General features: G+C 43.3%; 1 protein-coding gene across 2 annotated transcripts in view; it reads left to right on the top strand.

Annotated features, from left to right (window-relative positions):
• CNGA1 (cyclic nucleotide gated channel subunit alpha 1) overlaps positions 1-16,180 on the top strand; it is a 92,319-nt gene that overhangs the window by 60,642 nt on the left and 15,497 nt on the right. For both annotated transcript variants that reach the window (XM_068278539.1, XM_068278538.1), the window contains 4 exons: positions 1,952-2,068; positions 3,223-3,285; positions 11,757-11,792; positions 12,788-13,009. In XM_068278539.1, the coding sequence (XP_068134640.1) occupies positions 1,952-2,068; positions 3,223-3,285; positions 11,757-11,792; positions 12,788-13,009 (438 nt within the window). The remainder of the gene's footprint in view (positions 1-1,951; positions 2,069-3,222; positions 3,286-11,756; positions 11,793-12,787; positions 13,010-16,180) is intronic.

Genomic DNA, 16,180 nt, shown 5'->3' with positions numbered 1-16,180 from the left:
ATAAAACTCACAGGTGAATATAACAGTAGGGCTGGTTCAGATGGGGTTCTGTAGGATGGCTGGCGGTGGCTCGTTTAACCCATGCTAAATGCTTTTTCTGCTAACAAGCATAAGAGCATTCTGCGTTACTGGCATTTTGTCATAGCATTGCGTTTAGGGGCCCTAGGGAGACACAGTAGTACTGGAACTCAGCCGTTTTGAACACTGCATGTTGATGACATGACAAAAAATGTACTGCAACGTTTACATGAACGATGCAAAAAAGCTGTCACCATTGTATAAAAACCACATTCATTCACTTGAATGGAGCGGCAGTTGATCATCTTCAAATTATGCTTTTGTGGCCTGCCAAAAACTACGTGTTTACCGCCCATCTGAACCAGCCCTTATAACAGTGCTTTGCTCTGACTTGTTCCATTGTGAGGCTGTACAAGCAGCAGTAATCCAGGTCAGGCAGGGAAGCAGAGGACACTTTCAGGAAATATACAAAACTTATGATAATAACAAGATATTCCTTACTGAAAACAGCGCTATTCAATGTCTGTGATTGAAGTTTCAATGAGGCAGTGCCATCTGGTGTCCACAGATGGCATTGCCAATACGTACGATACTTATCATTTGCATGACTTCAAAATGTAAAAAAGGACCCCCTGCAAGCCCTTCTCATTTATAGCACTAAGCACTGGACTGTTCTGTCTTTCCACAGGTCTTAATGACCCTTATCCAGTTAAAGTGGACCTAAATTAGAAATACAGGATTTCAGAAATAAAATCTATTTTCTAAATTATAATAATAAAGAGCAGGCTTTTTTTCAGCTGCATGATGACAAACATAAAATATTTTACATGTATTGAAATATGAAATATTCCTTTCATATTGCCGGGACAGAATCCGGCAGACTGGTAGAGGAGATAAAAAAACAAAACACAGGCTGCTACTGATGATGTCACAGGGGAGGGGATGAAGCCCCTGTGAGGGAGGGTAGCTGATGACAAACACACCCATGATCTAAAACCTCCTACCGTACTAAGCTCAGAAGTAATGGCTGCCACCTGTATAACCCTAGTTATGGAAAGAGAAGGGTGAAAGCATGCACTGAAATGCTCATAGGGTTGAAGGAGTGTTTATTTATCTTTGTATGTGTCAGAGTGGGGCAACTAAATATTTTGAATTAAAAAAATGTTTGGTTTGGATCCGTTTTAACTTTTTCTCCTGAACTTTCTCCCAGGAGATAAGTTTGCGTCTTATCTAAAAATAACTTTTCAGCACCTAGCAATTGAAAAAGTACTAAAAAGTAGGTAAATAAGTTATATCAGAATTATTTTGAATATTTTCTTCCAGTCCGTGAAAATAAAATGATGAGACATCCATGTACATGTTTATCTCATCATGGCACATATCGCTTTGGATACACTTTAAGGGCTCGTTTCCACCATAGCGAATCCGCATGCGGCGCCGACATGCGGATTCGCTTGGTACATTGAAGTGGCCGGGGCTGTTTCCATATGTGCGGCGTGCGGGAGCGATTTGGCGGCCGGCCAAATCTGCACGACGGGACCCACAGAATTCGCCTGCGTCGGGAATCCATGCGAATCGCCGCTAATGTATTTAATAGGAAAAACGCATGCGTTTTTTACATGCGTTTTTACCCGCGATTCGCGTGCGATTTCACACCTTTTTCAATGTTATTTTGCCCTGGCAGAGTCATGGTTAATTTCGCATGGCACCCTGCCATGCGAAATCGCGGGTAAAAACGCATGCGAAACGCATCCGCATGCGTTTTTACAAGCGTCGGGATGCCGGCGAAATTGCGTCGCAACAGTGGAAACGGGCCCTGAAGGTGTTTTATTGGTACGTTTTGAAAATATCTCCATAGATAAAATTCAGGATAAAAGTTAATAGGATATAGAACAATGTGCTTAAACTAAAGTTTGTTTTTATTTTAATACAGACTTCTCAGTAAGGAAGAAGAGAACAATGGTGACCTATACACAGAAGACCATGTGAAGTGCTATAGCATATATTCAAGTAGGAATCGGGTACACGCAATGACTGCAGCACTACACAAGTATGTATAACTCCAGCAAAGGCTGATAATAGTACTACCATACCATAATAATGCTATTAAACTATGGGTACTTTCTTCCTATATAATACTGTCAATGCATGAAGGCACCGGCTGTACAAAATGCATATGGAAAGAGTCTAGGGAAAGGGCCACATCAACGCTACAGCGACCAATCAGGGTCTACATGAAAAGGGCGCCGGTAAAAAAGGGCGCCTGGTGGAGCCCATATATATACCAACTTCGGCTACAAAAAAGGCGCCTGGTGTAGCCCATATAAAGTTCGGCTACAAAAAAGACGCTTGGTGTAGCCCATATAAAAACTTCGGCTACAAAAAAACCAAGGCGCCTGGTGTAGCCCATATAAAAACTTCGGCTACAAAAAAACTCCGGGATGTGTTAATTACTATTCCCCCTCCAGGCCGCCATGGATAGTGGGGAAATGAAATAATTCGGCTTCCAGCACTTGTAGCCCATATACAAACTTCGGCTAGAAAAAAAACTCCGGGATGTGTTAATTACTATTCCCCCTCCAGGCCGCCATGGATAGTGGGGGAATGAAATAATTCGGCTTACAGTGCTTGTAGCCCATATAAAAACTTCGGCTAGAAAAAAAAGTCAATAATATGGGCTACAGCGGGGCACCTTACTGTAGCCGAAAAAAATATGGGCTACAAAGGGGAGCCCGCTTGTAGCCGAAAACCTTGTAGCCGAAAAAATATGGGCTACAAAGGGGAGCCCACTTGTAGCCTATATCAAAACTCGGGCGCCCTTTTCTACACCTTCTAGCCCATATTTCCAGAAATAACATTGATGTCTATGGCGGCGCCCTTTTCATACAGGCAGCTCGGGCGCCCTTTTCAACCGATCCCGACCAATCATATTGAAATAATGAGCCATATGCAACACTTGTATTTACTGAAAATTAAGGGGGGGGGGGGCTGTGTGCACAGTCCTGCCAAAAGGTGATCATGGCCAGGCTGCCACAGCAGCTAGTAGTAGCCAGGCATGGCACGGCACAGCTCCAGACGTGCAATAGCTCACACATTTAGCTTTTCTCTATCATTTCTGCTTCAACAATTTTAACGGCAGCACTTAAATGATATAATACATATGGCAGTATAATATTGATCTCAGACTTATTATGCTATTCACAGGGAGCAGCATCTTCCTGGGACTTCTGCAATCTGCAATACCAACAACAGCAACAACAAAGATGAGTAAGTATTTTGAGTCGTGTGTTTTGATCAGATACTGCTGAGATTAGCTGTGTTATATGTGAGCATATTCATTATTTTGTAATTGCCAGTTGTGAGAAGAGTCTCAAGAACAAGGCTTACTTTGATGTAATCTTTTAATTGTTTATTGATGATGAAAGCAGAACAACTAAATCCTTGCTGCACTGTGAGTCTGATCCAGCCACTACATTCTTGCCAGTTCAGTTCAGAAATACTAAAAGTAGTTAATTAGTAACAGGTGTAACTATTTAAAGATTAACTACTTTAAGACCGCGTCACGCCAACGGGCGTGATCGCGGCAGCAGCCCTAGAACCGCCTAACATCAATTGGTGTAAAGTCCAGGGGATGGCTTTTGCATCTCCGTTGGTAGGCAGAGCAGAGCCACTTGGAGACTGTTAGACGGTGAAATCGCCGTCTAATTATCCCGTACATCGCTGCAATCCCGTCTAATTATCCCGTACAGCGCTGGCTCAGTCAGGAGCTGAAGCCTATGACAGTTGATCACAGTGATTGGCTGGTGGGGAGTGGCAGGGTGTGTTTGTTAAAAAAGAAGAAGAAATGTATTAGAAAAATAAACATATAAATATTTGTAAAAGATAAATAAACTCTGAAGGGGGGGGGGGGGGGGCAGGCCCCACCAACAGAAAGCTCTAAAAAAGAAAAGGGGGGGGGGGGAATCACTTGTGTGCCGAGTTGTGCAGCCCTGCAGCGAGGCCTTAAAGCTGCAGTGGCCTTTTTCAAGAAAAATGGCCTGGTCTTTAAGGGGGTTTAACACTGCGGTCCTCAAGTGGTTAAAGTGTACCTGAGATGAACTGGAGAAAATGATTTTTACTTAACTGGAGCTTCCTCCAGCCCCCTGTAGTCCACCAGATACCTCAACATCGTCCCAGTCCTTTCGGTTGTGCCGCTGTCGACCCTGTAACGTTCACGACTCGGCTCAGTTACAAAGTATTGCGCTTGTGAGGCCTGGCACAGAGCATGCACAGTGGCCCACAACCCAGCTGGATGGCGGACTTCACAGGGACACAGCATCAGGGGAGTAACAATAGCCCCTGCGACCCCTGCAACCGCAGGGGGCCCATGAGCTATGGGGGCCCGCTTCTTCTCCCTCTCCTTACCCACATGCAGAGTAGCATAGAGAGTAGAGTGATGTTTACCTGCCCAGAACTGTGTGTCTCCTCCATGCATCACAGCCACACACTTTCTGCTGCCATTCGCTGGCTCCCGATCACATGATCGATGTGAGTCATGTGATCAGGAGCTGGCAAATGGCAGCCAAGAGTGTGTGCCTGTGATACACAGAGAAGACCAGCAGCACTGGAGCAGGAAAATTAAAAAAAACTATGAATTTTTTGCAATCAAAAAAATTACTTTTTCATTCAATAGAAATACACGTCGTTATACCAATCATTTCTAATTAATTTATGCAGTTTATAAAATGGGTTGTGTAAAAAGCTGCATTAATAAATACTATCTACATGACGGTCAGTATGACCCTATATTCAAGGTGACTATTTGCAGCCTTATAGATCAAATAGGGTCAATACCCTATACTTTTTTTGAGCAGGTAAATATTACTCTGATTCCTGTGCTATTCTGCATACATGTCGGGACAAGAGGTGTGTGTGGAGTGGTGGTGGGGAGATCAGGTGTGGCAGGGAGACGCTTGGATCCCAGGGGGCCACATGACAGTTTTGCAGGGGTGCCTCATGGTCTTATGTTACACCCCTGTACAGTGTATCAGACCAGAAGGACATTGAGGCAGCTGACAGACTACAAGGGGATGCATTGCATCCCATTGCAACTGATATGTGAACTGTTCATCAACTTTGAAACACACCATCATTGCAGCACGCTTAAAGGACTCAAGAGGTGAAACAGAATAGCAATCGTTACTTACCTGGGGCTTCTTCTGACTTCTTCTGAGTCCCTCACCGCAGCTCCGGTGCTCCCTGCTGCCCCTCCTGTGGTTGGTTAAGGGACAGGTGTGAGACTGTTAAGCTTGGTGGTGTATTCTCCACAGTCAGCATGCAACGCATGAACTGGCGTGGAGGAGGTACACACACTAGCACCAGGAAACAGGCTATCCCTAGTATAGTGGAGGGGAGGACTGACTCCAATAGGAGATTGTGGCGCACAGAGCCAGTGCAGATCTGACAGCCACAAACAATGCTTTCGTTATAACGTCTCAGCGCAAAGTAGCGCTGAGCGCATAAACCAGAACTGAGGAGATCAGGACAGGTAGTCAGAATGAACGCTTGCTAGCTAGCGGCTACTTAGCGACAGCAAGCGTCCAAAACCAGACAGACTGGAATGAGGCAGTCAATGCGATGCGGCGATGGCGTGCCTCACAAAGACAGGACAGGATAGTCAGAAAATAGCAGGATCAAGATACATGAACGTAACACAGATAAACATACAATAAGTATGTTTTCCTAGCGTATTACAATTACAGCTATCAATGAAACTATTTGTAACGTCTGACTAACATATGTATATATCGGCAATGAACCGATATATGACATAAGCAGGAACGCTGACTAAGACTGGAGTAATACAGGGGACAGGACTCAGAAGGATTCGCTATCTCTTCGCAGAGATGAACGCAATCCACAAACGGTAACAGAACAGGATTCAGAAGGATTCGTTATCTCTTCGCAGAGATGAACGCAATCCACAACCAGTAACAGAACAGGATTCAGAAGGATTCGTTATCTCTTCGCAGAGATGAACGCAATCCACAAACGGTAACAGGACAGGATTCAGAAGGATTCGCTATCTCTTCGCAGAGATGAACGCAATCCACAAACAGAACCAGGAGCAGGGTAACTACCTCAGCACGGGTGGTCACGGTACGCGCAACCTACCAAAACGTGCTGGAAAGCTGACTAACTGCACACAGGATATAAACAGTTCGTGTACGTATACATCAGCGACACTGATGTATCACGTAACACAAATACAAGGAAAATAATAAACGTGCTGGTATGCATATATATTGGCAATGAACCAATATATGATGCAAAGACCAGCAAAGTATCTTTATAACAAGAAACACGATCGGGGGCTAAAGCGACAGCAAGACAGGCTTAAGCTGAAGCTATGAAAACCCAAGGAAACCCTGCAGGAAGCAGATCTTTATACTGAGGTCATCCAATGGGAGCAGACATGCAGATTCCCACACAGGTGAATGATAATCAGTCACAAGCTGACAGCAGGGAAAGACAGACAAAGCTATGCAACTTGCATGGAAATAGATCAGAACTGCCTGAGCTGCAGCACTAATACTTCCAGTAATAGCTGCTGCAGCAGCGATCATTACAGTACCCCCGCCTTTAAAAGTGGATTCCAGACGCTTTTCAAAACTGAAATTTCCAACAAAACAGTCTGACTGATAATTCATGATGACCGGGACAGCCCGGCAAGACCGAATTCCAGAATCAGTCCCCACAAGACTGGACCCATCAGAACCAGAACCTACAGAACCATGCCCATCAGTACTACAAGCCCCAGTGTGACACCCATCAGAACCATGATTTCCAGAAGAAAGCCCTCCGAAACTCCCTGAGCGATACCCACCGCCTTCCAGGAACAGTTCAGAAACGCCAAAGCCTTTGCAATGCCCACCGGTACTGTCTTTACCAACACAAAACCCACTGTTGAACCAGTCCAAGGCACCAGGACAAGTTTTCTCAGAGACCTCCCAGAACACCTTGAAGCTCCAAAGAGATCCCCATAGGTCAGAATGCCCCTTAGGCTCACATGGAGAACTATCAAGAACCCCTATGGAACCTAGGGCAATTCCCGAGTCAGGGCTACAAGGACAAACATCAATATCAGGGCTTTCAGGGACCAGAACCATCTCTGGGCATGCAGGCAGACTGGCAATATCAGAACGTGTTCCCACTAAGGAAGCATCAGAGCACGCTAACACCTTAGACACACTTGGGCATTCTGGCACACAAAGAACATCTGGGCACACCGGCACAAGAGAAACCTCTGGGCATGTCAAGGAACTGTGAGCCTCAGGGTCAGCCAAGACAGGACCAAAACCAGGACTGGCCAAAAAAAAATCATCATGACTAAACTTCGCAACTACTGGACTTTTACACGAGAATGCTGGATCAGACTTAGATGTCGCTGATTCCAGCAAAGTCAGTAACAAATCAGATTCAGGGGCACTAACAAGACAGGACAAATCTTCTGATGTATGCACTGAACCAGACAGGGACTCCACAACTACCTCTGAACTGGACAGAGACTCATTTAATACACTGGATTGGAGCTCATGAGGCGCTGCAGAACAAGTCAGTATTGCAGCAGCCCCCACTGGACTAGGCAAAACTGAGGAATTCCCTGGACAGGAAGGGAACTCTGGAACCTCTGCCACAGCGGCCAGAGAACCAGAATCTTTCAGGATACAGGGCTGGGTTTCAGGAACACTCATCAGACCGGACTGAAATTCTGAGATTTCTATTATTTTGACCAGAGAATCAGAATTATCCATGTTACAGGGCAAGACTTCTGAAACATTCAGAGGACAGGGCTGGAGTTCCTCGGCTGTTACAACACTGGAGAGGGACTCAACATTGGTTAAATCAGACTGTGTACAGGGCAAGGTATCTGACACACTTGCTGACGAGGACAATATTTCAATGGCTTCTGCTTTGCTGGGCAGAAATTCATCAAGTTTTATTAGAGCAGACTGTAACTCCAAAACAGCTGCTAGACAAGTGAATATTACTGCAACACCAACTGAGGTAAGCAGTGCTTCAGCCTCCTCTGCTAGAGGGTTTAAAGTATCCAAAGTACTGGGTGAAGCATAAGACTCTGCGACCACAGCTTCACTGGACAGGATCACTGAACAGTCCATATTGCAGGGCAAAACCATGGAAGCACCTGCTGGACAGCATAATGATTCTGTGACCTGAGTTTCATTGGAGAGATCTACTGCACAATTCATGGTACAGGGCAAATTTATTGGAAAATTTTCTGAACAAGGTAATAATTCTGCGATTTCAGGTTCACATAGCAGATGCTCTGAGCTATTCACGAAACTAGAGCGAGGTGTAGAAACAGGAAGATCAAGACACAATGTTTGCGCATCTGAATCACCATTCATTTGTAAAATTGGAAAATTCAGATGCTGGGGTTCTGAGTTTACTAGACAGGATTGCTGGGACTCGGAAACTGATGTAGTGCATCTATTGGCATCTGCTGGATCAGACAGGAGTTGAACTTTATTAACACAGGTAATTTCTGCAGAAGTGTTTGCAGAGACAGGCAAGATTTTTCTGGTGTCTGTTTCACTAAACAAAGAGTCATGAGTACTGGCTAGGCTGGACTCGGAAGTCAGCAGGACCTCTGGATTCTCTGCTGAGAAATTTGCGCAGGGCAAGGTTAAGAATGTATCAGTGGCTTCTGTTTTACTGGGAAGTAACACTGAGTTATCCATGGTACAGGGTGGAATTGCAGGAACTTCAATTTCACACAAAAAGAGCTCCGAATCACCTGCTGAATCAGCCAAAGGTGCTGAAGCAGGCGGGTCAGAACGCCAAATTTGCGAATTCGGAGTCACATAAAAATCATCCAAAATCAGTTCCCACACATCAATCAAGGGAGCCACACAGTCATACCTACACACACCAGCCTCCATTAGGTTATAGGCTGACTTAATGCATGCGTTCAATACCATTTCACTTTTTGCACTGTAAAATTGACAAAATGAACTTGAATCATTCTTCCATTCACAGACCAGGGCTTCCATCTCTCCCCTCTCGAATGGAGGATCCCATGCATACTTAACAGCGAAACATTTAGGCTGATCACAGTCTGCAGATATGATTGTGGCAGGCACATGTATAGGGTTAATTAGCAGGTGATTGGCAGATTCCTTATTCTTAAGAATTTCCAATACCTGTAGCAAGTGTTGAACTGTAGTGTATGCAAACTTCCCTTGGTTCACAAATAAGTTGATTTGTTCAATACTCTGTAATATCTCATCATAATCATACTCAGATAATTCTTTTAAACAAAAATCTTTATTTTCCCTAGCCAGGGAGGAAAGTTCATTAGTAGTTTCATAAGTCTATTTAACTCCCCTGAAAGACAATTGCATTTCATTATCTGTTAATGGCAGAATCTCATTATAGGTCTCAGTCGCTAAGGATAACGATTCTGCAGATTGGACACGTTTCTTAGAACGTTTGCGTTTTGCCTTTGACCTTGCGGTTTTTGGTGATTTATTCAAAGCTGCAGGAAAATTATCAGTAACACTTTCTGCTTGCTGCTCATTCTTGCAAGCAATTGAAGGAGCAGCTGATTGGCCTGCTGCCAGGAGTTCATTAAGAGGAAAAGGCAATGGATCTATGCGCAACCAGTTATGGATCACAAACGCTAGAAATTCCAGCGGTCTATCTTTCAAATCGGAATGATTGAGAACATCAAATGCCCACTGGAATAATTCCCCTTTAAACAAAATATAACTTAGTTGGAGTGCCCAGGTTGAAACAGGAGTCGCTTGGAGATCAGGATTGGTCAGGAACCTGGCACATTCAGAGAAAAACTCATTTTCTGTTTCAGAGCTAAGTTCTTCAAATTTCTTAAAGGAACAGGAACCATAATTAACAGTGTCATACTTTCTGGGAATCCCCCCCACAATGGGGATTGGTAATGGGGTTTTCATAATGTTAAGCTTGGTGGTGTATTCTCCACAGTCAGCATGCAACGCATGAACTGGCGTGGAGGAGGTACACACACTAGCACCAGGAAACAGGCTATCCCTAGTATAGTGGAGGGGAGGACTGACTCCAATAGGAGATTGTGGCGCACAGAGCCAGTGCAGATCTGACAGCCACAAACAATGCTTTCGTTATAACGTCTCAGCGCAAAGTAGCGCTGAGCGCATAAACCAGAACTGAGGAGATCAGGACAGGTAGTCAGAATGAACGCTTGCTAGCTAGCGGCTACTTAGCGACAGCAAGCGTCCAAAACCAGACAGACTGGAATGAGGCAGCCAATGCGATGCGGCGATGGCGTGCCTCACAAAGACAGGACAGGATAGTCAGAAAATAGCAGGATCAAGATACATGAACGTAACACAGATAAACATACAATAAGTATGTTTTCCTAGCGTATTACAATTACAGCTATCAATGAAACTATTTGTAACGTCTGACTAACATATGTATATATCGGCAATGAACCGATATATGACATAAGCAGGAACGCTGACTAAGACTGGAGTAATACAGGGGACAGGACTCAGAAGGATTCGCTATCTCTTCGCAGAGATGAACGCAATCCACAAACGGTAACAGAACAGGATTCAGAAGGATTCGTTATCTCTTCGCAGAGATGAACGCAATCCACAACCAGTAACAGAACAGGATTCAGAAGGATTCGTTATCTCTTCGCAGAGATGAACGCAATCCACAAACGGTAACAGGACAGGATTCAGAAGGATTCGCTATCTCTTCGCAGAGATGAACGCAATCCACAAACAGAACCAGGAGCAGGGTAACTACCTCAGCACGGGTGGTCACGGTACGCGCAACCTACCAAAACGTGCTGGAAAGCTGACTAACTGCACACAGGATATAAACAGTTTGTGTACGTATACATCAGCGACACTGATGTATCACGTAACACAAATACAAGGAAAATAATAAACGTGCTGGTATGCATATATATTGGCAATGAACCAATATATGATGCAAAGACCAGCAAAGTATCTTTATAACAAGAAACACGATCGGGGGCTAAAGCGACAGCAAGACAGGCTTAAGCTGAAGCTATGAAAACCCAAGGAAACCCTGCAGGAAGCAGATCTTTATACTGAGGTCATCCAATGGGAGCAGACATGCAGATTCCCACACAGGTGAATGATAATCAGTCACAAGCTGACAGCAGGGAAAGACAGACAAAGCTATGCAGCTTGCATGGAAATAGATCAGAACTGCCTGAGCTGCAGCACTACTACTTCCAGTAATAGCTGCTGCAGCAGCGATCATTACAGAGACAAGGGGGGATAAGGCTTAGGCATAGGTAGAGGGAGGGTTTTGTGTTAGGCATCGGTAGAGGGAGGGTTTCGTGTGAGAGCAGGGTTAGGTTTAGTCATAGAAAATATTTGTGAAGATTACTGATATTTTCCTATCAGAAACCAGTTGAAGAATAACGCTAAATTTAACAATATTCCACTACCAGCAATCCTCTGCTCCCTTTTTTCATGTACGCATCACAGAGGCACACAGAAGCAGGACTGTCACCCAAACTGTATGCTTATATTAAATGGGCTGATATTTTTTTAATTATTTGGCATTTATGTTTGAACAATGAGTATTGTCATCAGACCTTTGTTAATGTGAATTTGTGTGAATATGGATGCATGTGCTATTTTGTTGGTGTTATGTCAAACACAAACTGATTTTTACACTGTGAAATATTTTTTCAGAGAAGAAAAAAAGAAAAAGAAAAAAGAAAAAAAGAGGTATGTACATAAATATGTACAAAAAATGTTATCTCTTCATTTTACCTGTGTAATTACTGTATATGTCTTCCAAGCAATCATGTATGATCACTCGAAAATGGGCATACATCAAAAAAAGGGCACCCCAAAAAAACTGGGCCACCAGAGAGCCTATACTATGCTATTGGCCATAGGCCCCCATTCAAATTTGGGCACCCATAGCACTAGGGAAATATCAGGTGCTGGGGCCACCTGCAAAGTAAAATACAGGGCGGCGGCTGAAGCGCGTTAGTTATTTTGTCTGTCCTGTTTTGCTAACAAATAAAAGTGAGTTTTATTGGACCCATTAGTGTTGTGGATTTGTTTCTACTATAGTCTGCCTGGGTCCCAACTGGAGAGAAACTGTCACTTACATACCTGTGGGAGGGGTTTCACCACGATATCAGCCATACAGCGCCCCCTGATGATCTGTTTGTGAACAGAAAAAGATTTCTCATGGGAAAAGGGGTATCAGCTACTGATTGGGATAAAGTTCAATTCTTAGTTACGGTTTCTCTTTAAGGTTCTCTCCAGTCTCTCCGGTCTGTAACATATATTACCATAATTGTCCTGCATGGAGATCTCCACATCCCTTGAATTAGATCAATTCTATCTCCTGGTAGCCTTGCATAATCCTCGCCTGTATTCTTACAAATCCACGCTGGTGAATTATTATGCTGTTGGGTTTACAGATAAAGAAGGGCTGGTGGAGCACTGTCCAGGTATTCTGCATCCACTGTAGTGTAATATAACAACATCTGACCATTCTTTCCGGTCTGTTTTCATTAACTACCTTTATTTTTTTTCATATCAGTCTTTTCATTTTACAACACAGCACTGAAAAATTGAACACTGCGGTCACTAATCAGATTAGCTGTGCTAACTAATGTGTGTTGCTTCATTATGTCAGCTAGAGGCACAAAGAGTAAACCACTTTTTCTAAGTAGAATTTTTATCCATTGTATTTCATGTTTTAGCAAATCAGAACATAAAAAGGAAAAGAAAAAAGACAAAGAAAAGAAGAAAGGCAAAGAAAAAGGAGGAAAAGACGGAAAGGAGGATGGAAATAATAAAGACAATGGAAAGGAGAAGGAGAAAGAAAAGGAAAAGGAGAAAGCGAAGGAAAAGGAGAAAGAAAAGGAGAAGGAAAAGACTGATAAAGACAAAGATAAGGATAAAGACAAAGACAAGAAAGAAGCGTAAGCAATAAACAATGTCCAGCACACTGGAAAGTCTCTGGAACAAAGTCATTCAAGCAGATCTTGTGCTATCCTGCCCTGCTTTTTCCATCTCACTTGTTGCTAGCCTGGCACATCCTTTACCAATCTAATCTGTTGCCCTTGATAGACCTGGTACAGTTGCACATTCTGTATCTGTAGTGGCTTTATTGCTGGCCTGGTTCCTCTAGGGTGGGGCCTTATATATATATATATATATATATATATATATATATATATATATATATATATATATATATATACAGTGGAGGAAATAATTATTTGACCCCTCACTGATTTTGTAAGTTTGTCCAATGACAAAGAAATGAAAAGTCTCAGAACAGTATCATTTCAATGGTAGGTTTATTTTAACAGTGGCAGATAGCACATCAAAAGGAAAATCAAAAAAATAACCTTAAATAAAAGATAGCAACTGATTTGCATTTCATTGAGTGAAATAAGTTTTTGAACCCTCTAACAATAAAAGACTTAATACTTAGTGGAAAACCCCTTGTTTGCAAGCACAGAGGTCAAACGTTTCTTGTAATTGATGACCAAGTTTGCACACATTTTAGGAGGATTGTTGGTCCACTCATCTTTGCAGATCATCTCTAAATCCCTAAGGTTTCGAGGCTGTCTCTGTGCAACTCTGAGCTTGAGCTCCCTCCATAGGTTTTCTATTGGATTAAGGTCCGGAGACTGACTAGGCCACTCCATGACCTTAATGTGCTTCTTCTTGAGCCACTCCTTTGTTGTCTTTGCTGTATGTTTTGGGTCATTGTCGTGCTGGAACACCAATCCACGACCCATTTTCAGTTTCCTGGCAGAGGGAAGGAGGTTGTCGTTCAGGATTTCACGATACATGGCTCCGTCCATTTTCCTGTTAATGCGATTAAGTTGTCCTGTGCCTTAGTAGAAAAACACCCCCAAAGCAAAATGTGTCCACCCCCATGCTTGACGGTGGGGACGGTGTTTTAGGGGTCATAGGCAGCATTTTTCTTCCTCCAAACACAGCGAGTTGAGTTAATGCCAAAGAGCTCTATTTTGGTCTCATCAGACCACAGCAACTTCTCCCAGTCACTCACAGAATCATTTAGGTATTCATTGGCAACCTTCAGACGGGCCTGCACATGTGCCTTCTTGAGCAGGGGGACCTTGCGAGCCCTGCAGGATTTTAATCCATTGCCGCGTAATGTGTTTCCAATGGTTTTCTTGGTGACTTTGGTCCCTGCTAATTTGAGGTCATTCACTAACTCCTCCTGTGTAGTTCTAGGATGCTTTTTCGCCTTTCTCAGAACCATTGACACCCCACGAGGTGAGATCTTGCGTGGAGCCCCAGAGCGAGGTCGATTGATGGTCATTTTGTGCTCCTTCCATTTTCGAACAATCGCACCAACAGTTGTCACCTTCTCTCCCAGCTTCTTGCTAATGGTTTTGTAGCCCATTCCAGCCTTGTGCAGGTCTACAATTTTGTCTCTGACATCCTTGGACAGCTCTTTGGTCTTTCCCATGTTGGAGAGTTTGGAGTCTGCTTGATTGATTGATTCTGTGGACAGGTGTCTTTTATACAGGTGACTAGTTAAGACAGGTGTCCTTAATGAGGGTGACTAATTGAGTAGAAGTGTCTAACCACTCTGTGGGAGCCAGAACTCTTAATGGTTGGTAGGGGTTCAAAAACTTATTTCACTCAATGAAATGCAAATCAGTTGCTATCTTTTATTTAAGGTTATTTTTTCGATTTTCCTTTTGATGTGCTATCTGCCACTGTTAAAATAAACCTACCATTGAAATGATACTGTTCTGAGACTTTTCATTTCTTTGTCATTGGACAAACTTACAAAATCAGTGAGGGGTCAAATAATTATTTCCTCCACTGTATATATATATATATATACATATATATATACAGTATATGCATATATATATATGCCATCACTGACAGCAGCTCTTCTCCTAAGGAACTGGTGGTTTTCAACACCAAAAATGGCTTCTTCAACAAAAGAGAACCTAGAGCTACAGTATGTGTGAGCAACACCAAGTAACTTAGCTGCACGGTGGATCGTTAGGTTAAGACAGAAAATGGAGATCAATATAATTTCAACTAAGTAGCAAAAGCCCTGCTACCAAATTACACATTGTGACAAGAAAGTCACAAATCCTTTCCCAGCCAGGACCCTCCACAAATTAATAAACCAGTTTGGGCACAACAAGGTGTCATGGCAAACCAAGCTTCCTGCTTTGATTTGTGTGGTCTGTCTAAGGCCCAGGACCCACTGGGAGCGATTCTGCAGCTCTTGCCTATCGCTTGGGATCAGCAAAGCGCTACACTGGTGGTTGGTTCCCCACACAGCATTCTGATCGTGGGGTGATCACAAAATGCTGCATGTAGAACTTTAGGAGGGATCCCATTCCCAGAGCAATTGTATCAGTGGCTGCAGAGCCAAATCGTGATCGCTCTGAGAATTGTGGTAAAATCACAGCACTTCCACAATTTGGGAAATCATGGACGCTTTGCAATTTACCGCAAAGTACTCATAGTAGGTCCATAGCCACCAAACCTTACATAAGGGAGACCCAATATGCTTCCCTTGTAGAGGAGACAGTGGGTCAGAGTCTCTGGACTCCAGATGGTCAATGAGATGCTACAAAATCCAGCTTGCATGCAAATTAATACAATTGTATTTAGCTTGGACTTTACTAAATCAAATCAGCAGAGGGTGCATTAGTGTAATTCCAAGCTGCAGACAGTTTGCATTAAATGTGTGTACCAGAATTATTAGCATCCCATGGACCACATATACTGGAGGACACAACAGCACAACATGCTCCCAGCTAGTAGTGGCTCAGAGGCAGTGCCCTTAAAGGACAACTGAAGTGAGAGGAATAGGGAGGCTGCCATATGCATTTCCTCTTAAACTTTAAAGAGACACTGAAGCAAAAAAAAAAAAAAACTGATATAATGATTGGCATGTGTAGTATAGCCAAGAAATAAAACAGCAACAGATATGTGAGTCTAATACTATTTTAACTGAGTTAAGAAACTCCAGTTGTTATCTATGCAAAAAAGCCATTAAACTCCACGACTTTCAAAGTCGCAGAGAGTTCTGTCTTCTGAAGCCTGTTATCTCAACTGTCAGTAACTATATTGTTTTT

The sequence above is a fragment of the Hyperolius riggenbachi genome, chromosome 1 (genome assembly GCF_040937935.1).
Source record: "Hyperolius riggenbachi isolate aHypRig1 chromosome 1, aHypRig1.pri, whole genome shotgun sequence".
NCBI classification, from domain to species: Eukaryota; Metazoa; Chordata; class Amphibia; order Anura; family Hyperoliidae; genus Hyperolius; species Hyperolius riggenbachi.
The sequence above is the reverse complement of the archived record's forward strand: the minus strand, read 5'-3'. Positions and strand labels throughout refer to the sequence as shown.